This window comes from Heptranchias perlo, chromosome 13 (genome assembly GCF_035084215.1).
Source record: "Heptranchias perlo isolate sHepPer1 chromosome 13, sHepPer1.hap1, whole genome shotgun sequence".
Taxonomy (NCBI): Eukaryota; Metazoa; Chordata; class Chondrichthyes; order Hexanchiformes; family Hexanchidae; genus Heptranchias; species Heptranchias perlo.
Genome location: NC_090337.1, coordinates 3,166,444 through 3,191,690, shown reverse-complemented (window position 1 = coordinate 3,191,690; position 25,247 = coordinate 3,166,444). Strand labels below are relative to the sequence as shown.

Here is a 25,247-nt window from a genome sequence, read left to right as displayed (position 1 = left end):
TTATATTGCAGGGAGCGTCGTGACAACCAGATGGCTCAGGTGATTCAGGATGAGCTAGTCCTGGAAAATGAGAAAAGGAGACGCCAGGAGGAGAAGGATGAGGTAGGAGTCCGTAGAGTGGCAGAAACTTTCCCTTTCCTCCGGTATTCTGATACCTGAGCAGCAGTCTTCCTGCTGTGGGACCGGTGTTCAAATCTAACCCAGATTAATGGGACGAAGTGTAGATAAAGTCAAAACAGGCCAACGGTATTTTGGATATTAAATTGGGGCATAGAGTACAAGAAAAAAGGAAAATAAAAGAAAGACTTGCATTTATGTAGCACCTTTCATAACCTCAGGACATCTCAAAGTGCTTTACAGCCAATGAAGTACTTTTGAAGTGTATCACTGTTGTAATGTAGGAAATGTGGCAGTCAATTTGCGCACAGCAAGATCCCACAAACAGCAATGTGATATTGACCACATAATCTGTTTTATTGATGTTGGTTGAGGAACAAATATTGGCCCAGAACACCGGGGAGAACTCCCCTGCTCTTTGAGATCCATGAAATCTTTTTTTTATTATTCGTTCATGGGATGTGGGCGTCGCTGGCGAGGCCGGCATTTATTGCCCATCCATCCTTAATTGCCCTTTTACGTCCACTTGAGAGGACAGACGGGGCCTCAGTTAAATGTCTCATCCAAAAGACGGCACCTCCGACAGTGCAGCACTCCCTCAGTACTGGCACTGGAGTGTCAGCCTGGATTATGTGCTCAAGTCTCTGGAACAGGACTTGAACCCACAACCTTCTGACTCAGAGGCGAGAGTGAGACCCACTGAGCCAGGGCTGACACCTAAGAGTGAAGAAGTCTGATGAATTTATACAAATGTTAGGCCACAGTTAGAGTTCTGTGTGCAGTCTCGGGCGCCCTGTTATAGGGAGAATAAAGCGTAGATTCACCAGGTTGATGCCAGTGAGGAGAGACTTGAGATACTGGGAACATTTGAACTGGAGCAGAGAAAGCTAAGAGGAGATTTAACAGCAGTTTTTAAAATTATGAAGAGATTTGGTAGAGTGAGTAAGGAAAGTCCATTTCCTCTCATTGGGGAGTCGTTGACGAGGGCTCACCACTTCAAAATTTAAAATTTAAAACTGAGACTGTGGATAAAAGATAGTAGAATTTTTTTTTTTTACACGGACTTATTGGAGAATGGAATGATTTGCCACAGGGAATAATTGAGGCAGAGACCATTGCATCTTTTAAAGGAAAATTGGATAAATATTTGAAACAACGGAATATACAGGGCTATGCGGAGAGAATGGGGCAGTGGGATTAGTTTTAGATTGCTGTAGCAATGCTCTAGAAGATGTAAAATGCAGTAGAGTGAGGGGAGATGAAGACTTGAACGTTTATAAAATGTAATTGAACGAGGGAGATGAAGAACTTCTGAACCAACTGGAAGCTATTTAAAATTCAGACTAAGTCTGCCTGCTAAAGTCTCTTAAACATAGTACTTTCCTTTGCATTTCATTCATGAAGCTAAATATTGACCCAGTTTTCAGCCCTAGATTGGAATGCCACCCCATGATTGAATATGTGTGCGATTGTAAATGACGGATGAATTTAGAGAAGCAGACATTTAGTATGATTGAGGAGGTGATTCATGGGATCAAATCCATTTCATCTTCTGCTGTTTATAAGTCAAGCATTCCCATATTTTATATTGCATGCTGTAAACTGCTGCAGTGTGCAGGGTATAAATGATTGCACTTCCAGTAATTGGCATGTGCACACAGCCACAATTAATATTGCACTCAGCCAGACTCTCCCTTAGATTAGCTCCTTCGCTCACTCTAATTGGCTTTGCTACTCTCTTTTCTCTCTTCCCCCCCCCCCCCCCCCCCCCGCCCCCCACCTCAAATTCCTCTCCTGGGATTAGTCCCAGAACAGGGCGGGTAAACATGGTTAGGACCATGGAGAGTAAACGCCAACACTAACTGCTTGAGACGAATATTGTAACTTCCGTGTATTTCTGTATATTAAGCCCTCCAGTACCTCGCCCGAGTTTAAAGCCTGGATAGTATGTGTTACTGGGCAATTTCAGCTGTGGTGGGCATCACAACTGAGCTTGATCTTGTTTCTTACCCAGTGTCCACTTGCACTTTTAGCAAGAATTATTGGTTAGCAACCGGCAACACGTAACCACTCTGGTTTTCCTGCCGCTAGCCCAGGGAGCTGTGATCAGTTAGACCAACAGCCACGCCACTTAAGATCAGCTAATTCAACATGGACCTTGGATTAACCTGAGATGATCCTGGTTTGTGCTTTTTTTAAAATTCGTTCATGGGATGTGGGCGTCGCTGGCAAGGCCGGCATTTATTGCCTATCCCTAATTGCCCTTGAGAAGGTGGTGGTGAGCCGCCGCCTTGAACCGCTGCAGTCCGTGTAATGAAGGTTCTCCAGCGCTGTTAGGTAGGGAGTTCCAGGATTTTGACCCAGAGACGATGAAGGAAAGGCAATATATTTCCAAGTCGGGATGGTGTGTGACTTGGAGAGGAATGTGTTGTTCCCATGTGCCTGCTGCTCTTGTCCTTCTAGGTGGTAGAGGTCGCGGGTTTGGGAGGTGCTGTCGAAGAAGCATTGGCGAGTTGCTGTAGTGCATCCTGTGGATGGTACACACTGTACCCACTGTGTGCCAGTGGTGAAGGGAGTGAATGTTTAGGGTGGTGGATGGGGTGCCAATCAAGCGAGCTGCCTTGTCCTGGATGGTGTCAAGCTCCTTGAGTGTTGTTGGAGCTGCATTCATCCAGGCAAGTGGAGAGTGTTCCATCACACTCCTGACTTGTGCCTTGTAGATGGTGGAAAGGCTTTGGAGAGTCAGGAGGTGAGTCACTCGCCACAGAATACCCAGCCTCTGACCTACTCATGTAGCCACGGTATTTATGTGGCTGGTCCAGTTAAGTTTCTGGTCAATGGTGATCCCCAGGATGTTGATGATAGGGGATTCGGCGATGGTAATGCCGTTGAATGTCAATGGGAGGTGGTTAGACTCTCTCTTGGAGATGGTTATTGCCTGGCACTTGTCTGGCGCAATTGTTACTTGCCACTTATCAGCCCAAGTCTGGATGTTGTCCAGGTCTTGCTGCATGCGGACACGGATTGCTTCATTATCTGAGGGGTTGCGAATGGAACTGAACACTGTGCAATTGTCAGAGAACATCCCCATTTCTGACCTTATGATGGAAGGAAGGTCATTGATGAAGCAGCCGAAGATGGTTGGGCCTAGGACACTGCCCTGAGGAATGTCCTGGAGCTGAGATGATTGGCCTCCAACAACCACTACCATTGCTCAGTTATTTACTAGACAATGCATTTAACAACCAAGCCATCAGGAAATAATTTTATTTCTGCCATCTATGAAGAGAGTTAAATGTTTTATGATCAGAACCAGTGAATTGAATCCCCCATGTTTTCTACTGCAAACACCTAAAGTTGTCACTCCATCCCATCATCAACTTGGCTGAACAAAGCAGCCCGCTTGATTGGTACCCCATCCACCACCCTAAACATTCACTCCCTTCACCACTGGCGCACAGTGGGTGCAGTGTGTACCATCCACAGGATGCACTACAGCAACTCGCCAAGACTTCTTCGACAGCACCTCCCAAACCTGCAACCTCTACCACCTAGAAGGACAAGAGCAGCAGGCACATGGGAACAACACCACCTGCACGTTCCCCTAATCTTCTTCCTCTCTCATTCCGTTAATTCTTGTGATCTCCTGGGCACTGTTCTCTCTCCCTTCTTAACAACTATGTCATCCATTTATCATCCAATTCTATCCGCTCTTGCTGCTGATTGCACTCTGCTCATATCATAGGCTCTGACAGTTCACAACTTCTCGTCCCGACTCATTGCAATGACTACATCTTGATCTTCTCAATGTCATTCAGTAGGACAATGAAAATCTAGTTTCCTTCAATTCTTAAGATGGAATATCTTTGTCTCTTGGGACTCCTACCTGTGATGGCTTTACCCTTGGTCTTTTTACATCTATTGATACTCTTGTTCTAGCTCGATTCCCTTGCTTCACGTGAAGCTCCCACACCATCTCCATTGTTGGAAGCTGCCTGTAAGATGCTTTGTTTCCTCTTTCATTCCAAACATTTTCCCCTCTCAACAGCTCTTAACTATAAAACCAAAGACCTGAATCTGCTCTGAAATCTAGGGAGGTTCTTCCATCATCTTGCACGCCCGGACAGGCTGGTGAATTTCCCCAGCTCTGGTCTCCCAGTTTTTCTCTTTCTCTCTTGCAATCTTCCTTGCCTTTCTCCATTTTTACTGATGCTAATTCGGTGTTCCCTTGAATGCTGCCCTTTTGTTCTTGCTGACTCCAGGTATGCCATCCTACGTGTTCTTCCTCCCCTACATCCCTATTGTGTTGAAGTTAAGACTCCACCAGGGCCACTGGAAAAATTGCAGGAATGTGGCTCACACTGCAGGGAGTCTTGTGGAAAATCTATTGACATTGGGTATCTCTGTTGACCATGACTGATTGTTGAATTGTTTGTAAGTAGTTTATTAATTATCCCCTCCCTTTCAAGTTCAAAGAGCCACTCTTCTCCCCCTTCCTCCCTAATTTTGGCATTCTTGTCTGCCCTCTCCAGTTCATCCTACAACTCTTTCCAAGCCCCCTCCCTTTCCCCAGTTTACGGAGCCATTCTTTGCTGACATGCTCATCACCGCCAGTCCTGGCTCCTAGCTGATGATGCTGCTCCTGGGCAGGAACTCACGATCTCTCAAAACTGTTGCAAGATGAGGAATTTCCAGCCACAGCATGCAGCACAGTTTGATCCCCAGGCGCAGCATCAGGTCGGAACTGGAAGAGGGGTAAGTTGGGGAGTTGAGCAAGATGATTTTCGGGGGAGGTTGCTGGAGTGGATATGATTATTTTCATGGTTTAGTGATGCCGTTTGGTGGTGATGCTGTGAATCTGTCTCGTGCTGTAACTCATTCTTTCCCAGGGCTTCAACAATGGGGAACTATTCACTCCTTTCTGCAATCTAGTGTTTCAAAACCGAAGTTTGGCTTCAGTCAATCATTCAGTCCCGATTTATCTTGTTGCCTTTTTCTCCTCTTCGGTCCCGCTGTTGTCCTGTACTGTGGGCCTCAGCCCTTCGCCTTGTTTGCTGCCCACTAAGGATCTCCGTCATGCAACATGGCCTTGGATTTACTGACAGGAGATCAACTTGAGGACATACACTCAGGTGCTTAATGGTGTCAGCCGTGGCTCAGTTGGTAGCACTCTCGCCTCTGATTCAGAAGATTGTGGATCCAGGTCCCACTCCTGAGACTTGAGCCCCATAATCCAGGCTGACACTCCCAGTGCAGTACTGAGGGAGTGCTGCACTGTCAGAGGTGCCATCTTTCAGATGAGACATTAAACCGAGGTCCCATATGCCCTCTCAGGAAGGTGTAAAAGATCCCATGGCACTATTTGAAGAGCAGAGGAGTTCTCTCAGATCCTAATTGTTCCCAGGTGGTACCTGCGCTCTCTCCAGAAACACATCTAATTGTCTCTTGAACTCATTCACATTGTTGACTTTAGTGGTAGCTTATTCCTCGTCTTTTACCCATTTGCTTTAAGGAAGTCAGGCAGAACTTCTTTTACTTATTCCTGAATTGCCTCCTTTGAAGCAACCTAACCAGTAATTTAAGAGAAGATGGCTGGAACTCTCCCTTCCTGGCCCAGGACTGTTAGTTGAAGCAGATCATTCATGGCGTGAACTAAGTCGATCTGACTTGAAGGAATACGTGGTATAGGGAACAGTGCAATGGTACCTCACTTGAATAAATGGGATCAGAGCCTGTCTGCTTGTAGATTTTGGACATTTGAGAGAAGCATCATTCAGTTATGGTGCCGTGTGGAGTTTGGGTTGAAGCATCTTGTTGAGGCACAGTAGTGGGTAATGTGATGTTAACCACTGCTGTTTGTCCCAAGATCTGGTTCTGTGACTGACTGAGTTGCAGAGGGAATAGCAAACTGAGTTTGTTGCCCGTGTAGCACATCCCTGCGATTGATCTCCACGATGGATGAGTTGAGAAGGTTAACCATGTGCTGTAAAATGTCAAAATTGGCTGAACCATGGCATCAGTTTTGTTTTTTTAATTTATTTCCTCATCGGTTTAACTCTCCTCTCCCCTCCCCTCCCCTCCAGCAGAGGTTGATACCCTGTTGGGGTACAGTTCCACGGGTGTCAGATGCTGTCCAGCACCATCCAAGTAGCCACTCTTCATGGGTGAGGCTTGGCAATGAGTGGTGGTAAGCTATTTGACCGTGGGAGCATCGCAGCTGAGCAAGGTCCCATCCCCATTGCAGCGTACATGTGCGCGCCCACTTTCTGGCCGGGATCACTGTGTCGTGATCAGGAGTGGGACTGTTCGTTGCCCGCTCCTTCCCTCCCTCCGCTCCATAACCCAGCGCACTGTGGCTCTCCTGCAATAACTGCAGCACACCATGGCGATCTAACCAGGAATGGTCCTGTTCCACATGGCTCAGCTGCTCAGTTAGCCCTTGGAGTGCTAGAGCTGCTACAAGTGGTTAGAAGGCAGGAGGCACATGCCAAATGTTGCTGACGTTTTCTGTTTGTATTTTAACGTTGAATGCTGCTTCGAGCAAGAGCAGTGAAACACTGCAGTATGCAGCCTGTGAAATATAAATATCTGGAGAAGCCCTCCTCCGTACACCTTCTGTTCACCCCTCTGCCAGCATTCCTTTCTCTTAATAAAAAAATGTCCAAACATTTACTTCCCAACACACTGTGTAAATACCCGGTTATTACTTTAATGCTCAGTTACCTAGCAACACGTGACGAGAACATTGCAAATGATGGGTTTCTATTCACTGTACTACAAATGTTGAAAGAAAAGATACAGACAGCCTGCCTGGCAGGGCGTCAAAGAAATAATTACAGTTTTGTAATTTAACGTTACGTTTCAAGTGATTTGTTTGAGGAGTTTTGTAAAGTGATTTTGCTGCGTCTGTATTAAGTCTGTACGTGGTCCAAATGGCGGAGGATAGTTCAACAGGGAGTTGCTGCGGAGCCTTGATCTAGCCTTCAGTGAAGCTTCAGCCGCAGCAGGCAGGTAGTTTATACTGATCTTGTAGACTTCTATCACTTCTATATTCTCCCCTCCCTCCTGAAGACACTACTTTGTGCTGAATATATGGATCTACAAGCTGCCACTCACCTTCCAGCGTCTCACTCCAGGGGACGTTTTTCATGAGAGTCAGGACAGTGAGTGTCAGGTTGTTCAACCATGGGAAATCTCACAGCCGAGCCTGACCTTGTTCTAGCCCAAGTTTTCTTTCTTTTCTCCTCTCTTTCCTGCTGTCTATCTCAGCTCCATACCACACTGCTTTAATGCACCAAGATCCTTTGCTGAGGTACTGTTCCTTTTAGGCTGGGCACCTTTCTGCTTCTTTGTCCAAGTGGGTAGTATTCGTATTTAACCCTTGACGGGCAGGGTCAGGGGAGTCCGCTCCTGTCTTCACCCACATGCACGTGTACACACTGTTCAGCACAGGTCGCTGGGTAGTGATCAAGGGTGGGCTACTAGCCCAGGTGTGGAGACCAATTGTGTTCCAACTGCCAAGTTAGCTGAGATACCAACTCAGTGCGGATTTGGGGGGGGGGGGGAGGGATTTGGAGGCGTGAACTTTACGTCTTCTGTTTTGTACAATGTTACCTTTCCTTCATTGAATACGGTTTCAAGTGTCTCTAAATTTTTTCACGCAGGCCATTGCTCGTAAACTCCAAGAGAAGGAAGAGAAGCTAAGACGGAAGCACCAACAGGAGGGAATAGATCGTGAACCATATGATGCTGTCTTCGAAGAAAATGGAGGTAATGCTTCAAAACAAATTCTGGTGGTTGATAAAATAAGGAATGGCAGGCATTGCTACGGTGTGTGAAACACTAAGTTAAAGGGAATCACGTGCTTCTTGTTAATTGATCCAACTGGAACATCTTCAACCTGCTGAATTGGAGTTGTCGACTGCAGTTTCCCGTGGATTCAGCGGCAGGATCCACTGTGGTAATCCAAGATTTTGGTTTGCTTTCTGAGATGGAAATGCCTATTTACAAGTAGCTGCAGAAGGGAACGAGGAGGAAAGTGTGAGCTGGATTAGTTCATAAGGCACAACGTCTCAGGGTGACTTCTTGGTGGTGAGCCTGTTTAATAAGGTATGTGGTGATTGCACTGCAGGTGAATGGCTGGAAGCTCTGAGTGCACTCACTGGTGGTGGGCCTTTGACACTGTTGGTCTGGTGCTGGTGCTGGTGTTGGTGTTGGTGGTTTGTGTCAGTGAATGAGAGTGGTGATGAGTCTACTGTGGAGATTGTCGAGTAATTGCAGTTCTGAGAAAATTATGGCTGCTCAGATCAACACGAATTGCATGTTGAATTTTCTGAAGATCATGATGATTGGAAGCTTCCGGAAACTTGATACTAACAGGCTTGATACCGCAATCTTTCTGTCCAATCAGCTACATTGACCAACTGGTGCTCTTCCTGATTTGTCGTTTCTATCCTGCTTGTGCCTTTCCTTTTCCGCTGTGTTGAATTTTACTTCATGTTTTGTTTCTGTTAAAGCCGTGTTATTTGGAGCTCCAGTCCCACACCCAATCTTAGCTGTTCCCTCTCTCAACAGTGAATCGTCACGCTAGTAAACCTGAGACAGTTAGCCAATTGTTAATCTAGCTCCCCCCTCCCTCCCCCAACTCCAGTTGGTAAAAGCACCGCCCAGGGTCAGGTAGAGCAGGAAGGTTCCTTGATTTGATTCTCACTCGGGGCTGAGTTAGCTGACACTAGCTCGGGCACTACAATTGACCCGAGGGCTGAAGAGTGGGAAATCAACCCTGGATTCTCACTCCTGGTCAGCATCCAGTGACCCCTGCTGGAAAGCTGGAAAGTCTCCTTCCACTTGTTCCTGATTTAATATTTTGATTCATGTCCAATCACTAATTGTGTGGTTGGATTGCCCTCAAATGCTGTCCTTTCAAGAATCCACTCCTGAAATATTTAAATAGTGCTGTAGGCCCCGACCACCACTGGGGATTGGAGTCTGTCGGCTGGTCCAGTTAGTCTGCTCCATCTGACTTGACTGTCTACTAATAGCGACCAGAGCTTTGGTGTGGAGGAGGCTGTTATTGGCCAAGCCTGCGTGCTGCTTTGTTCATTCTGTACACTTCCATGTCTAATGCGGAGCTTAATCCACCCAGCTGCCAGTGCATTGCTGCGTGTGACCCATACGTTCCCGGAATTAGCACCAAGCTGTGGGTGATTGGGAGTGAAATGAAAAAAGGGCCCTTTTAATGGGAATCCTGTCATTTACCCGCATGGCTTTCTGTCAGCATTCCCTGTAGGTTTGTGTTTTAACATTCAGGTGCTCTGCTGTCAATGTTTCACCCTTGCGGTTTTTTTTTGTGCCTAACATTCACTAACCGGTTTTCGTCTCCTGTTATGTCCACGTTCGACTCAGACCATGTGAAAAGCAGGGTGCACAAACACGATAGAAACAGCAGACTTGAAAATGGCTCCCATAAAAATAGAGATTTAAGGTACAAACAGGAGAATCAGCTGAAGGGAGCTGCAGCAGAACCGAGCTCAAAATCTCGAGTCGATAACTGTGCCACTGAATCAACAACACACCGCTCCACCGACATGTTCTGCTCAGAAACTGACCGGGACGACAATAATCTGGACGCTTGCCGGAGTCGTCCTTCCAGGAAGGAGCCACCAAGGAGACCGCCTCCGCCTGTCCTCAGTTCAGGCTCCGAGGCTGCCTCCAGCTACTATAGTGAGGGCGCCCGGCCTAAGGTCATTGGCGTTCGGGACGAGTGCTGCAACTCATTCGAGCCTGGCGCTCACCGCCGGAAGCGGGCGGACGGAGAGCTGTCCCACCGCAGCCCCGAGACCCTTGGGGCTTGTGCCCTTGATCCCGAGGAACTCCGAGAAAGAAAGCGAGAGCACGAACACGGAGAAGACAGCAGCATGACGAGGAAGGAACGGCGACGAGCAGCACGTTCACAGTCACCTGACCTGCGGGACGGGGGAAGCCACTGTGGAGAACAAGGTAGCGACTTCAGTTTTTTTTGTTTAAATTTCTGTTCAGAATACGTGAATTTCCTCTGGTGCCTCCAGTCTTGTTTTCCAAAATGAACGGAGAGGACAACTTTAATAAAGGACGGTGACTTCCTAGAAGTCCAGCCTGTGGTTGGACAGCCTGCCTGTTGGCATGCATGACGCTTTCAGTAAAACTGTGGCTAATGCTTTATTAAGGTTGGTCTCTGGGACCTGTAGGTGTGAAAATTGGTGTGAAAAAGCTGTTGTTTGGCTGGAAATCCAGTAAGTGGGCAGAGTAGCAGAGGGAAGTTGGTTGCCATCGTGTTGCAAACTCCTGAAGTAGCAGAACTGGGTGAGTGTTTTCAGCCCCCCTGGCATATGTGCTTCAGGATTACTGAGGTGTGATGTTTAGTGGTGTGCTCGCAGGAGAGGCGGGGGTGAATAGAGAGAACACTGACTGACCTGGTGGTTATAAACCCACATCAGTAATCTTGTCCGATGCAGTCTCAACATTGAAACTGGCTCCCAGTGAGCTACTTGAGGGAAAGGGCTGGTCTTAATGAGTGAATGGTGGAGAAACTGAGAGTATGTTTATATGGATCAGTTAACCACAGTGGTGTTGATTATGTCCAATTGATCTCTTTTTCGCTGCACTTCAAGTTGGTGCAAGTTACTTCAATGCAAACTGGATTAGGCCCTGGGAAAGCAGGGTAGCTTTGAGTTACTGTAAGAGCGTGCATGTTATTGCAGCAGTATCTAACAAGATCTGAGTATCTTTCTTGTGGTTGCCTTGCATCTGACGAGAAGAGAAGCTGTATAAATCAGACCCTACCGTGTTATGGTTGGGTAGTAAGTCTGCCATAGTTGGTGTAGGTTTCAGACACATAAGCAGAATATGGCTGACACAGAAATTGTAGGTATGTTAAATTAACCAGACTCGGTACATGCAGACGGTCAAGTAGCCTAATCTACATGCTGACACTGTACAGATAGGAGACACCTTCTTGAACATTACCAGTTAGAAGAGGGCTGTGTTCAATTGGACAGTAAGGAACACAGCCTTGAAAATTACAGGTAAGGATGGGGCCCAGGTGCAGCTTTACTTTGGTACTGAAACAGTCAGGAAGGCAGAGGCCTGACAGGTGACATTGTTTACTAGTGAGTATAATAGTTAGGGTACCTGGTGGAATGTGGGCAGCTTGAACTAAAGACACTGGAGATCAAGCTCAGGACGTCCGAGGTCTGACCGACGGTTTGTCTACTTATAAGTATATAGATGTACATCACTTGTGATTAACCTTTGCGAGCAGCACTTCAGTGATGAATTAAGTGTATTGCAACACTCAAGTTGCTGGTCTCGTCCTGAAGGTGAGTTTTCTGAAGCTCACTGGAGACCTCCAGTGGCAGCAAATGGATCCTTTTGCTCGTTTTATTTGAGCGAAGAGTTCAACCTGTCTATGCTGTGGCAGCATCGCAGCAATTGCTCTCGTGCAAAATTGCATAACTCATAAGTCAGACTCGTTCGTGTTTTTAAAGTGACCCTGCAGGCAATATCTAACACTCTGGGGTGGCATTGTCAGACCACAATGCTCCCCTGGAGGGATCGGGGAATGGTACGCTCCAGTCAGCAGTGTGAGAACAACAGCCAGAGGCAGCTATTGGCCTTTGTCGGCAGCAGTGCTATATCCAAGAGGTCCCTTAGAATTCCTCCTCCTCTGAGAATGCGCTATCTCTCCAGGGGCTCGTGTGCTGTTTTCCCAGACCTGTCTTCCCATGGGCTGGACTGTGACATAAACACAGCGTAAAGAAGTGGGACCAAAATCTTCGATAGAAAATAGGCCCACTTAATTGTTTTTTAAAAGCAGCAATTAATCTTTTCTCTTTTTATTAAAAATGTTTTGTGTTTATTCATATGAGGGATGTCTGCTCAGGTACTGAACGTTTTACAGGTTCTGGTATCACCATCAAACACTCCCAGGGCAGGTACAGCACGGGTTAGATACAGAGTAAAGCTCCCTCTACACTGTCCCATCAAACACTCCCAGGGCAGGTACAGCATGGGTTAGATACAGAGTAAAGCTCCCTCTACACTGTCCCATCAAACACTCCCAGGGCAGGTACAGCATGGGTTAGATACAGAGTAAAGCTCCCTCTACACTGTCCCATCAAACACTCCCAGGGCAGGTACAGCATGGGTTAGATACAGAGTAAAGCTCCCTCTACACTGTCCCATCAAACACTCCCGGGGCAGGTACAGCAGTTGCACCAGTGTGGCATTATTTCTCCATTTCCCACACCAATCATCCTGTGGTCTGTATAAGTGACATTTCCAATTAGTGCCAAATTAGGGGCAGTTGTGTTCTGGAGGTCCCTGTCCGCAAGGCGCTGGCTTAATCTATCCCAAGATCATGTCACACAGGACCCTTGCAGCCAACAGCCTGAGGACATTTTCATCCCGTCAGGTCCCGGAGGTGAAAGGCAGGGTCTAAGCCACTGTTCCACTATGTGTTTTGTTTATCAAAATTACAGAGCAGCTGGACACCAATCCAGACAGATGATCACACTACCTACACAAGGGAGAGATTAAACCTCCAACCGTTGACTATCTTGAGAAATGGTTTTGCGTGCACCACTGATGATGGCTGTGCCACCGGTGGCAAATGTGAAGCCCTGGTTCCAGGCATCATCTCTTGGTGCGGGTGTGCTAAACACTAACAAGAACCCCTCCTTTCCCCAGCCACTGGGGGAAGATCCATAACCATAAGTGAAAGTTATGTCATTATTTGCCAATGACTGCAGTCACGATGGGACTCAAGATACTGGGTTTATTTGCACTGGAGAGAGAAGGCTAGGAGGAGATTTAATTTTGTTTTTAATAACAGTAAAAAGTTTTGATATTTCCTCGGGTTGGGGATTCAGTGATGAAGGGTTGTGAATCTAAAATTATCACTGTGAGCAGAGGGGTTAGGAAATTATTTTTAACTTGGAGTGTGGACTGCTTTGCCACAGGGAGTGGATGAGGCAGAGACCCCATTGCATCTTTTAAGGGAAAATTGGATAAATGTTTGAAGCAGAGGAAGATGCAGGGCTATGGGGAGAGAGCAGGGCGGTGGCATTAGCTTTAGATTGGTCTAGCAAAGAGCTGGCATGGATACAATGGGCCGAATGGCCTCCTCCTGTGCTGTAAATTTCTATGGTTCTAGAGACTGCAAATTTGCTCGTTACAGCTGGTGCAGTGGAATCTGTCTCCTGCTGGGTCCTAAAGCACCAAGAAGCCCAGAGTGTTACAGAATGATACACACCTGAGCTAGTTGTGTAAAACAAAGGGGCACTGTGTGTGGCTCGTGTTTATGTGCAACGAGGAATGTATTGGTTGAAGTGACTGATGCAACTCCTGTAGGGTGGATGATTAAATCGTTGAAAATTGTTGCGTGGGGAGGGGAACTGGGCCCGTTCTGTTTTTTTTTTATGATCTGCTCATTGGCAAGTTTAACTGCCTCCAACAGGGCAGAAGCCAAGACTGGAATATGGAGTGAAGGAAGCTATGCATGGGATCTCAAAGATGAGTGCCAAAGATCTGGAGTGGCAAGATGCTGAACTGGCACGGAAACTTCAAGAGGAAGAGATCATGGTGAGAAGAGAAATCTGCCTGTTGCTGTTGTTCATATAATGCCTGCTCACATTAAAGTCACAAAGGTCTTTGCATAACCTTGAACTGTAGCTCTTTACGTAGGCAAAGCAACAATGTCAGTCTTGGCTCAGTGGGTAGCACTTTCACCTCTCAAGTCCCACTCCAGGGACTTGAGCTCATAATCTCGGCCGATGTTCCTATTGCAGTACTATCAGATGAGATGTTAAACCAAGGCCCCGTCTGCCCCCTCAGGTGGTTGTAAAAGATCCCATGGCATTATTCAAAGAAGAGCAGGGAAGTTCTCCCCGGTATAATGGCCAATATTTATCCCTCAACCAACGTCACTTGAACAGATGATCTGGTCATTTATCTCATTGCTGTCTGTGTGCAAATTGGCTGTCGCGTTTCCCTACATTACAACAGTGACTACACTTCAAAAGCACTTAATTGGCTGTAAATATGCTTTGGGACGTCCTGAGGTCATGAAAGGTGCAATATAAATGCAAGTCTAATAGACACACGTAATAACATTGTGATTTAGTTTTGAGTTTCCTTTTGGTTCTTTTGAAATCGGACTTTGTTTCAATTCTTTTATTAGTTGTGCCTTCTTAAAAAGGGCATGTGCAGATTTATTTCTCCGTTGATGACACTGGGGTAACCCAGCACCATCTTTATGGATCAATTCAAAGGAGGCAACTGAAGCTGCTGCTCCTCTCCAAACTCTACATTTAAATAACAAGGTGAATGACATTATCAGACAAGGCTAAACCTCAAGAGGCAAGGCAGTATTTATTGCCCACCCCTAAATGCCCTGAAGGCATTAAGAGTCAACCACATAGTCTGGGACTGGAGTTGCATGAAGGCTGGAGGGGTTAGAAGTGCCAGGGTCCCTTCCTGCTGGAGCTCTTTTCTCTAGATAAACAAAGACTGAGGGGTGACCTAATTTGAGGTCTTTAAAATTATGACAGGGTTTGGTAGGGTAGATGTAGAGAAGATGTTTCCATTTGTGGGGGAGACCAGAACTAGGGGCCATAAATATAAAATAGTCACTAATAAATCCAATAAGGAATTCAGGAGGAACTTCTTCAGGGAGTGGTTAGAATGTGGAACTTGCTATCACAAGGTGTCGTCAAGGTGAATATCATAGATGCATTTAGGGGGAAGCTAGATAAATACATGAGGGAGACAGGAATAGAAGGATATGGTGATACTGTGAGATGAAGTAAATAGAGTAGGTGGAGGCTCTTTTGGAGCATAGACCATTTGGGCTGAATGGCCTGTTTTTGTGCTATAAATTCTACGTACATCGATGTATGTAATCCCCTGGAGGACATTACTGAATCAGTTTGGTTTTAACGGCAATCTGGCAGTTTTCATGGTGCCAACCTATAAATGACCAAACTTATTGAATTCAATTTCATAACCTGCCTTGCTGAGATTTGAACTCTTTATTTGAAGTGTAGTTACTGTTGTGCAGGTAAATGTGGCAGCCAATTAGCAATCAGCAAGATCCCGCGAACAGCAATGAGATAAATTATCAGTTAATCTGTTTTCTTGCTGTTGGTTGAGGGATAAGTGTTGGTCGGAAGTGACCAGAATTGAATCTGTAACTGCCGACTCAGAGGTGAGAGTTTAACACTGGGCCAAGACGAGAACTGAATGTGACAGTTGGTTTCCTATCATTGACATGTAACTGGCTTTCGGGAGCAGGTTAACAGGGCTTGGTATGGCATTCTTTGAGGGCGTGTCCAGTGCCCCGTTTTTCCCCGGCAGAGAGTGACGAGGGAGCTGGCAGTGTAACTCTGGTGTGCCGGCTCCATGTGGCTTTGTGCTGGTATTTGTAACATCACGAGCCCCAACATACTCCTGTCATTTTATCAAATTCTCACACTTAACCAAAAAAACAAACCAGTTCTGATTCCTGCTCTCAATTCTTGCGTTGCATAATTCTGCTGCTAGCAACCAGCTTGACTATCATTGGGTGGCGACCTTACAGTACCTGCCCCCTGCCCCTCCCCCAGGTCGGGGAGATGTATTTGTAGGCAGTCTCGACTTCTCTTTACAAATCAGAAAGAAAGCATTCTGATTAACAACCTTTGCCCCATGTGTTGTTTCTCTTCCTGTACAGCAAGTGCTGATATCGTCAACTGGAAGTGCTGACTGGAACGGGAGAGTTCAGGACACCAGGCGAGCTGCATTAACATCAGTAGCGATGCATATTAGCCCAAGGATGCTCACGCATTAACCGCATGTTACTGCAGCTCCCTCACATTAAGCTCAGGAGAATTTCTGGGCCAGTGCCCCGATAGAATCATAGAAGTTTACAACATGGAAACAGGCCCTTCGGCCCAACATGTCCATGTCGCCCAGTTTATACCACTAAGCTAGTCCCAATTGCCTGCACTTGGCCCATATCCCTCTATACCCATCTTACCCATGTAACTGTCCAAATGCTTTTTAAAAGACAAAATTGTACCCGCCTATACTACTGCCTCTGGCAGTTCGTTCCAGACACTCACCACCCTTTGAGTGAAAAAATTGCCCCTCTGGACCCTTTTGTATCTCTCCCCTCTCACCTTAAATCTATGCCCCCTCGTTATAGACTCCCCTACCTTTGGGAAAAGATTTTGACTATCTACCTTATCTATGCCCCTCATTATTTTATAGACTTCTATAAGATCACCCCTTAACCTCCTACTCTCCAGGGAAAAAAGTCTCAGTCTATCCAACCTCTCCCTATAAGTCAGACCATCAAGTCTCGGTAGCATCCTAGTAAATCTTTTCTGCACTCTTTCTAGTTTAATAATATCCTTTCTATAATAGGGTGACCAGAACTGTACACAGTATTCCAAGTGTGGCCTTACTAATGTCTTGTACAACTTCAACAAGACATCCCAACTCCTGTATTCAATGTTCTGACCAATGAAACCAAGCATGCTGAATGCCTTCTTCACCACCCTATCCACCTGTGACTCCACTTTCAAGGAGCTATGAACCTGTATTCCTAGATCTCTTTGTTCTATAACTCTCCCCAACGCCCTACCATTAACGGAGTAGGTCCTGGCCCGATTCGATCTACCAAAATGCATCACCTCACATTTATCTAAATTAAACTCCATCTGCCATTTATCGGCCCACTGGCCCAATTTATCAAGATCCCGTTGCAATCCTAGATAACCTTCTTCACTGTCCACAATGCCACCAATCTTGGTGTCATCTGCAAACTTACTAACCATACCTCCTAAATTCTCATCCAAATCATTAATATAAATAACAAATAACAGCGGACCCAGCACCGATCCCTGAGGCACACCGCTGATCACAGGCCTCCAGTTTGAAAAACAACCCTCTACAACCACCCTCTGTCTTCTGTTGTCAATCCAATTTTGTATCCAATTGGCTACCTCACCTTGGATCCCGTGAGATTTAACCTTATGTAACAACCTACCATGCGGTACCTTGTCAAAGGCTTTGCTAAAGTCCATGTAGACCACGTCTACTGCACAGCCCTCATCTATCTTCTTGGTTACCCCTTCAAAAAACTCAATCAAATTCGTGAGATATGATTTTCCTCTCACAAAACCATGCTGACTGTTCCTGATCAGTCCCTGCCTCTCCAAATGCCTGTAGATCCTGTCTCTCAGAATACCCTCTAACAACTTACCCACTACAGATGTCAGGCTCACCGGTCTGTAGTTCCCAGGCTTTTCCCTGCCGCCCTTCTTAAACAAAGGCACAACATTTGCTACCCTCCAATTTTCAGGCACCTCACATGTAGCTGTCGATGATTCAAATGCTTCTGCTAGGGGACCCGCAATTTCCTCCCTAACCTCCCATAACGTCCTGGGATACATTTCATCAGGTCCCGGAGATTTATCTACCTTGATGCGCATTAAGACTTCCAGCACCTCCCTCTCTGTAATACCAGTTCTCGACACCAGTTCTTCTGCTACCCACTGTTCAGTGGAGGTGACTGAGCCGACTTCTCCCAGAATGCCCCTCTGTCTCCTCTGCTGTCAGCTGTTGCATTTTAGAAACTTAGGAACCGGAGGAGGCCATTCAGCCCCTCAAGCCTGTTCCACTATTCACTTAGATCATGGCTGATCTGTACCTCAGCTCCATTTATCCACCTCAGCTCCATATCCCTTGATACCCTTACCCAACAAAAATCTAGCCATCTTAGTCCTGAAAGCTCCAATTGACCCCCAGTATCCACAGCCTTTTTTGGGGGAGAGAGTTCCAGACTTCCACTACCCTTTCAATGAAAACGTGCTTCCTGATTTCACTTCTGAACGGCCTGGTTCTAATTTCAAGATTATGCCCCCTTGTTCTTGATTCCCCCACCAGAGGAAATAGTTTCTCTGTATCTACCCTATCGAATCCTTTTAACAAATATTCAACCAGAAAAAATAAATTGACTTGTATGAAGCAAATTCAAGAGAGAGTGATTTAAATTGCAAGTGTTAGTTTGGCTCAGTGGTTGCATTTTCACCCCTGAATCAGAAGGTTGTGGGACTTGAGTACTTAGTCTTGGCAGACACTTACTGCAGTACTGTGGGAGAGCAACATATTGTCTCGTCGTTCGGATGACATTAAACTGAGGCCCCATCCACATGTTCAGATGGATGTAAAAGATAGATGAGGAAAAGCAGGGGAGTTCTCCTGGTATTCTGGCTAATATTTATCCCTCAACCAACATCACCAAAGACAGATTAACTGATCATTTATCTCATTGCTGCTTGTGGGACCTTGCTATGCACAAGTTCTTTCCTTTTTCTTATAACTCTTCGTAATGGTTTTATTCTTTGGAACTGATTCTGAAGATGAGATTTCCCCTTTTAAAGTGATGCAAAAACAAAACAGAAAGTTCCCTCCCTTCCTACTTTCAGACAGTTCGTGTGATCTCTCTCTCTCTCTCTCAAGCACTCTCTCTCTCTCTCTCTCTCTTTCCCTCCTTCCCCACACCGAAAATGCTGACTCTCGCTGGCATAGTGCACTATCCCTCCTCATCCTTCCCGACCCATCTGCAGCCTTTAACACACCATCCTCCTCCAAAGCCTCTTCCCCGTTGTCCAGCTGGGTGGGACTGCGCTCGCCTGGTTCCATTCATATCTATCCCATCGTAGCCAGAGAATCTCCTGCAATGACTTTTCTTCCTGCTCCCTCACTGTTACCTCTGGAGTCGCCTCAATGATCTATCCTCAGCCCCCTCCTATTTCTCATCTACATGCTGCCCCCCCCACCCCCCCCGGTGACATCATCCGAAAACACGACGTCAGGTTCCACATGTACGCTGACAACACCCAGCTCTACCTCACCTCGACCCCTCCATTTTCTGATTTGTCACACAGCTTGTCTGACATCCAGTGTTAGATGAGCCATTGTCTTCGGTCCCCGCTGCAAATTCCATTCCCCAGCCACTGACTCTATCCCTCTCTCAGGTCACTGTCTGACACTGAACCAGACCGTTCACAACCTTGCCGTCCTATTTGACCCTGAGTTGAGCTTCTGACCGCCTACTTCTACCTCCTTAACATCGCCCGTCTCCGCCTCTGCCTCAGATCATCTGCGGCTGAAACCCTCATCCATGCCTTTGTTACCTCTAGACTTGACTATGCCAATGCTCTCCTGGCCAACCTCCCATCTTCCACCCTCCATAAACTTGAGCTTATACAAAACTATGCTGCCCGTATCCTAACTCGCACCAAGTCCTGTTCACCCATTGCCCCTTGTGCTCACTGATCTACATTGGTTCCCAGGCTGGGAACACCTCGATTTTTAAAATTCTCATCCTTGTTTTCAAATCCCTCCTTGCCCCTCCCAATCTCTAACATTCTCCAGCCCGACAGCCCACTGAGATCTCTGCGCTCTTGCACATCCCCGATTGTAATCGCTCCACCATTGGCGACCGTGCCTTCAGCTGCCTGGGCCCTAAGCTCTGGAATTCCCTCCCTAAACCCCTCTGCCTCTCTACCCCTCTCTCCTCCTTTAACACGCTCCTTAAAACCTACCTCTGGTCACCTGTCCTAATATCTCCTTATGTGGCTTTTTTTTGGTATTGCTCTGCTGAAGGGCCTTGGTTCGTTTTACTATGTTAAAGGCGCTACATAAATGCAAGTTGTTTGGGTGGGTGTTGGCCACTCTCCAGTACCCTGCCAAATGGCTGTTGATACATGTGGAACTTTGAACAGTATCAGCGAGCTGTTCCACCTTGGGGGGAGAGGACCGGAGCTGAGCCCAGTTCCGTCCTGACCCACTATTCCTAACCGTGCATGCTCTGGGAGTTTAGAAGAATGAGAGGTGATCTCATTGAAACACAGAAAATTCTTAAAGGGCTTGACAGGGTAAATGCTGAGAGGCTTTTTTTCTCCTGGCTAGAGTCTAGAACTAGGGTACATAGTCTCAGGTTAAGGGATCGGCCATTTAGGACCGAGATGAGGAAAAGTTTCTTCACTCAGAGGGTTGTGAATCTTTGGAATTCTCTACCCCAGAGGGCTGTGGATGCTCAGTCGTTGAGTATATTCAAGACTGAGATCGATAGATTTTTGTACACCAACGAATATGGGGATAGGGTGGGAAAGCCGAGTTGAGGTCGAAGATCAGCCATGATCTGATTGAATGGCGGAGCAGGCTCGAGAGGCCATTTGGCCTACTCCTGCTCCTATTTCTTATGTTCTTATGTTCACACGCACAGACACTTTCCACCAGGGGTGACTGCATAAACATCGGGGACGTAAACTCTGTCTGATTTCCACCCCCGTCTGATCCCAGAAGTGGTGATGCCAGTTGTCTCACCCTGCTGCTCCCCTGGTCAAACCTAGCTCAGCACAGACCGGGAACTGAAGCTGGTAACTTCCTGGTCTTAAATCAGGAATGTGATGGAAAACTCACCACTCGCCTCAATGGATGCAACTTACATTCAACAAGCTCAAAATCATCCGGGACAGAACAGGTGGGCTCCATATCTCCCCCCACCCCCACCCCGGCTCACTGTGGCTGCAGTGTGTATGATCTACAGGGTGCACTGCAGCAACTCGCCAAGGCGACTGCGACAGCACCTCCCACACCTGCGACCTCTACCTCCAAGGATGACGAGCAGCAATGTCATGGGAACACCATCACTTCCAAGTTCTGCTCCAAGTCACACACCATCTTGACTTGGACATCTATCGGCCGTTCCTTCGTCACCACTGGGTCAAAATCCTGGATTTTGGGAGCATCTTCACCACACAGACTGCAGCGGTTCAAGAAGGCGGCCCAGCACCACCTTCTCGAGGGGCAACTAGGGATGGGCGATAAATACCAACTTTGCCAGCGTCACAACATGCTGAGAATATTTTTTAAAAAGCAGGTATATTGTGGTGTGTTTTCCAGTCATTCATAAATGAAGCTGTGAGTGAGCCCTCCCCTCCAGGAACCATAGATTGCCGGTTATGTATCCCCCATGAAGTGCCTCAGTCACCGAGCAGGAAACTAACTGATCAGTTTGTGTTTTTTTTGTCCCTGATCCAGGCTACCCAAAGTTCCAAGAGAGCAGCTCAGATGGCACAAGATGAGGTAAGTCAGTCCGACAGAGGGCCATATCAATCGGGCATTAGTCCGACTGTTGGGTGCTGAGGCTTCAGAGTATCGCTTCCAATTAATTTTCCATGGAAGAATTGTTCCCCTTGTGTCGTCTGTACATAATGTTTAATGCAGTGGATGCTGTCTTTCATTCTGTGAGATATTACAGTCAGGCATGGCACTGTCCTGTGGCACTGAAGGGCTGGAATTGATGGTCAAATCTTTTGCCTCCTGCCAATTGCAGGAGATCGCCCGGCTACTAATGGAGGAGGAGAAGAAGGCGGCTTACAGGAAATCCAAGGAGAAAGATTCTGCACGGAGGGCAGAGGAGGACAAGAGGAAGGGGTCATCAGAGCGGAAGAAACATGAGCAGGAAAAGAAGGTAGAGCCGGAACGTAGTTTGATTTGATTCTAATTTAAAAATGTGAATCCTAATCCCAGGTGAGATTTGATCCTGGACTTTTTTCGTTTATTAGAATTGGGGAAAAATCTGTCGACTCCCAGTAAAGAGAGAGTATGCATTTATGCAGCGCTTTATCACATCTCAGAGCACCTCGCAACCTGTGGGTTACTTGTTCCCGGAGGACATCTTTTTCTTTAAATAGTGCCATGAGATCCACTATATCCACCTTAACAGGGTGATATGGATTTAGAGTATAAACTGGTGGACAGAGCCTTGCTTTCACATCTCATTCTAATGATAGCACTTCCCGCAAAGCAACACTCCCTCAATACTGCACTGAAGTGTCAGCCTGTGCTGGAACCCACAACCTCCAAGACGAGAGTGCTACCACTGAGCTAAGCTGTTACTAGTAATCAACTATGATTAAAACATAAATAACTTGCTGCCATTAGATCACAGTCATTTACAAGGTATTGACCAGGCAAGACTTCTCTATGCCGCCTTTGACATAGGAACAAGAGGAAGCCATTCGAGCCTGTTCCTCCATTCAATTAGATCATTGCTGATCGATCTTAATTCCATCTATCCACCTGGGTTCCGTAACACTTAATCCCCTTGCCTAACAAAAATCGATCAATCTCAGTTTTGACATTTTCAATTGACCCCCAGCCTCAACAGTTTTTATCGGGGAGAGAGTTCCAGATTTCCACTCCCCTTTGTGTGAAAAAGTGCTTCCTGATTTCACTCCTGAACGGCCTAGCTCGAATTTTAAGGTTATGCCCCCTTGTTCTGGACTCTTCCACCAGAGGAAATAAATTCTCTCCATCTATCCTATCAAATCCTTTAATCATTTTAAACACCTTAATTAGATCACCCCATAATCTATAGTTACGGGAATACAAGCCTAGTCTTTGCAACCTGCCCTCATAATTTAACCCCTTTATCCCCAGTATAATTCTGGTGAATCTGCGCTGCACCCCCTCTAAGTCCTTTTTTTGACCCCCAGGCTCAACGTAACTCTCTTCCAAGCTCCAAAGCGGTCCAAGTGCTTTGTTGGAATTCTAATTCACCCTAAATTTCACTGACCGCATCCTACGCGGTCAGTTAAGAGGGGAGGAGCTAAATACAATTAAAATCACTAAGGAATTGGTACTCAGTAAATTAATGGGACTCAAGGCGGATAAATCCCCTGGACCTGATGGCTTACATCCCAGGGTCTTGAGGGAAGTGGCAGTAGGGATTGTGGATGCTTTGGTAATAATTTTCCAAAATTCTCTGGACTCGGCAAAGGTCCCGGCAGATTGGAAAATTGCTAATGTAACACCCTTATTTAAAAAGGGTAGTGGGCAGAAGGCTGGAAATTATAGACCAGTTAGCCTAACATCTGTGGTGGGTAAAATTTTGGGATCTATTATCAAGGAGACAGTAGCGGAACATTTGGATAAACATAATTTAATAGGACAAAGTCAGCATGGCTTTACGAAGGGGAAGTCATGTCTGACAAATTTGCTTGAGTTCTTTGAGGACATAACGTGCAGGGTGGATAAAGGGGAACCAGTGGACGTAGTGTATTTAGACTTCCAGAAGGCATTCGACAAGGTGCCACATAAAAGATTATTGCTCAAGATAAAGAATCACTGGATTGGGGGTAATATTCTTATTCTGGCATGGGTGGAGGATTGGTTATCTAACAGGAAGCAGAGAGTTGGGATAAATGGTACATTCTCGGACTGGCAACCAGTAGCCAGTGGTGTTCCGCAGGGGTCGGTGCTGGGTCCCCAACTCTTTACAATCTATATTAACGATTTGGAGGAGGGGACAGAGTGTAACATATCAAAGTTTGCAGATGATACAAAGATGAGAGGGAAAGTGGAGAGTGAGGAGGACATAAAAAACCTGCAAGGGGATATAGACAGGCTGGGTGAGTGGGCAGAGATTTGGCAGATGCAATACAATATTGGAAAATGTGAGGTTATGCACTTTGGCGGGAAAAATCAGAGAGCAAGTTATTTTCTTAATGGCGAGAGACTGGAAAGTACTGCAGTACAAAGGGATCTGGGGGTCCTAGTGCAAGAAAATCAAAAAATTGGTATGCAGGTGCAGCAGGTGATCAAGAAAGCCAACGGAATGTTGGCTTTTATTGCTCGGGGGATAGAATATAAAAACAGGGAGGTATTGCTGCAGTTATATAAGGTATTGGTGAGACCGCACCTGGAATACTGCATACAGTTTTGGTGTCCACACTTAAGAAAAGACATACTTGCTCTCGAGGCAGTACAAAGAAGGTTCACTCGGTTAATCCCGGGGATGAGGGGGTGGACATATGAGGAGAGGTTGAGTAGATTGGGACTCTACTCATTGGAGTTCAGAAGAATGAGAGGCGATCTTATTGAAACATATAAGATTGTGAAGGGGCTTGATCGGGTGGATGCAGTAAGGATGTTCCCAAGGATGGGTGAAACTAGAAGTAGGGGGCATAATCTTAGAATAAGGGGCTGCTCTTTCAAAACTGAGATGAGGAGAAACTTCTTCACTCAGAGGGTGGTAGGTCTGTGGAATTTGCTGCCCCAGGAAGCTGTGGAAGCTACATCATTAGATAAATTTAAAACAGAAATCGACAGTTTTCGAGAAGTAAAGGGAATTAGGAGTTATGGGGAGCGGGCAGGAAATTGGACATGAAGCTGAGTTCGGATCGGTCAAGGCCCTGTGGGTGGCGGAGAGGGCCCAGGGGCTGTGTGGCCGGGTCCTGCTCCTACTTCTTGTGTTCTTTAGATTTGTGGTTGGGATCAGATCAGCCATGATCTTATTGAATGGCGGAGCAGGCTCGAGGGGCCGATTGGCCTACTCCTGCTCCTATTTCTTATGTTCTTACAACACCAGGTTACAGTCCAACAGTTTTCTTTGAAAATCACAAGCTTTCGGACATTATCTTCTTCGTCAGGTGAGTGAGTGGGATTCCTTGAACGTTTCGCATTTATAGTCAGAGAACAATACCTGGTGATTACAGATAATCTTTCCAACTGCCCATTGTCAAGGCAATCAAAGTGTTCAGACAGAGAGATGTTACTTACAGAACCACCGAATACACAAACGGCCAGACCAAAAGAGAGAGAGAAACATCCGAAAGGAAGAGAAAGACAGAGAATGACCCGTTGTATTAAAAACAGATAACTTTTTTTCGCTGGTGGGGTTACGTGTAACGTGGCATGAACCCAAGATCCCGGTTGAGGCCGTCCTCATGGGTGCAGAACTTGGCTATCAATTTCTGCTCGACGATTTTGCGTTGTCGTGTGTCTCGAAGGCCACCTTGGAGAACGCTTACATTCAGCCACCGATCTTCGGGTAAGCGTTCTCCAAGGCGGCCTTCGAGACACACGACAACGCAAAATACCTCCTTTGTGCTAGGTATGACTCCAGCCATTGGAGAGTTTTCTCCCTGATTCCCATTGACTTCAATTTTACTCGGGCTCCTTGGTGCCACACTCGGTCAAATGCTGCCTTGATGTCAAGGGCAGTTACATCGAATTACATAGAATGTACAGCA

General features: G+C 46.5%; 1 protein-coding gene across 2 annotated transcripts in view; it reads left to right on the top strand.

Moving 5' to 3' along the window:
* Window positions 1-25,247, top strand: part of ccdc50a (coiled-coil domain containing 50a) — a 108,418-nt gene that overhangs the window by 61,814 nt on the left and 21,357 nt on the right. The window contains exons 4-9 of one of the 2 annotated variants that reach the window (XM_067994848.1): window positions 12-102; window positions 7,782-7,887; window positions 9,523-10,116; window positions 13,613-13,737; window positions 21,250-21,294; window positions 21,545-21,682. In XM_067994848.1, the coding sequence (XP_067850949.1) occupies window positions 12-102; window positions 7,782-7,887; window positions 9,523-10,116; window positions 13,613-13,737; window positions 21,250-21,294; window positions 21,545-21,682 (1,099 nt within the window). The remainder of the gene's footprint in view (window positions 1-11; window positions 103-7,781; window positions 7,888-9,522; window positions 10,117-13,612; window positions 13,738-21,249; window positions 21,295-21,544; window positions 21,683-25,247) is intronic. The other variant, XM_067994849.1, reaches the window with a different exon arrangement.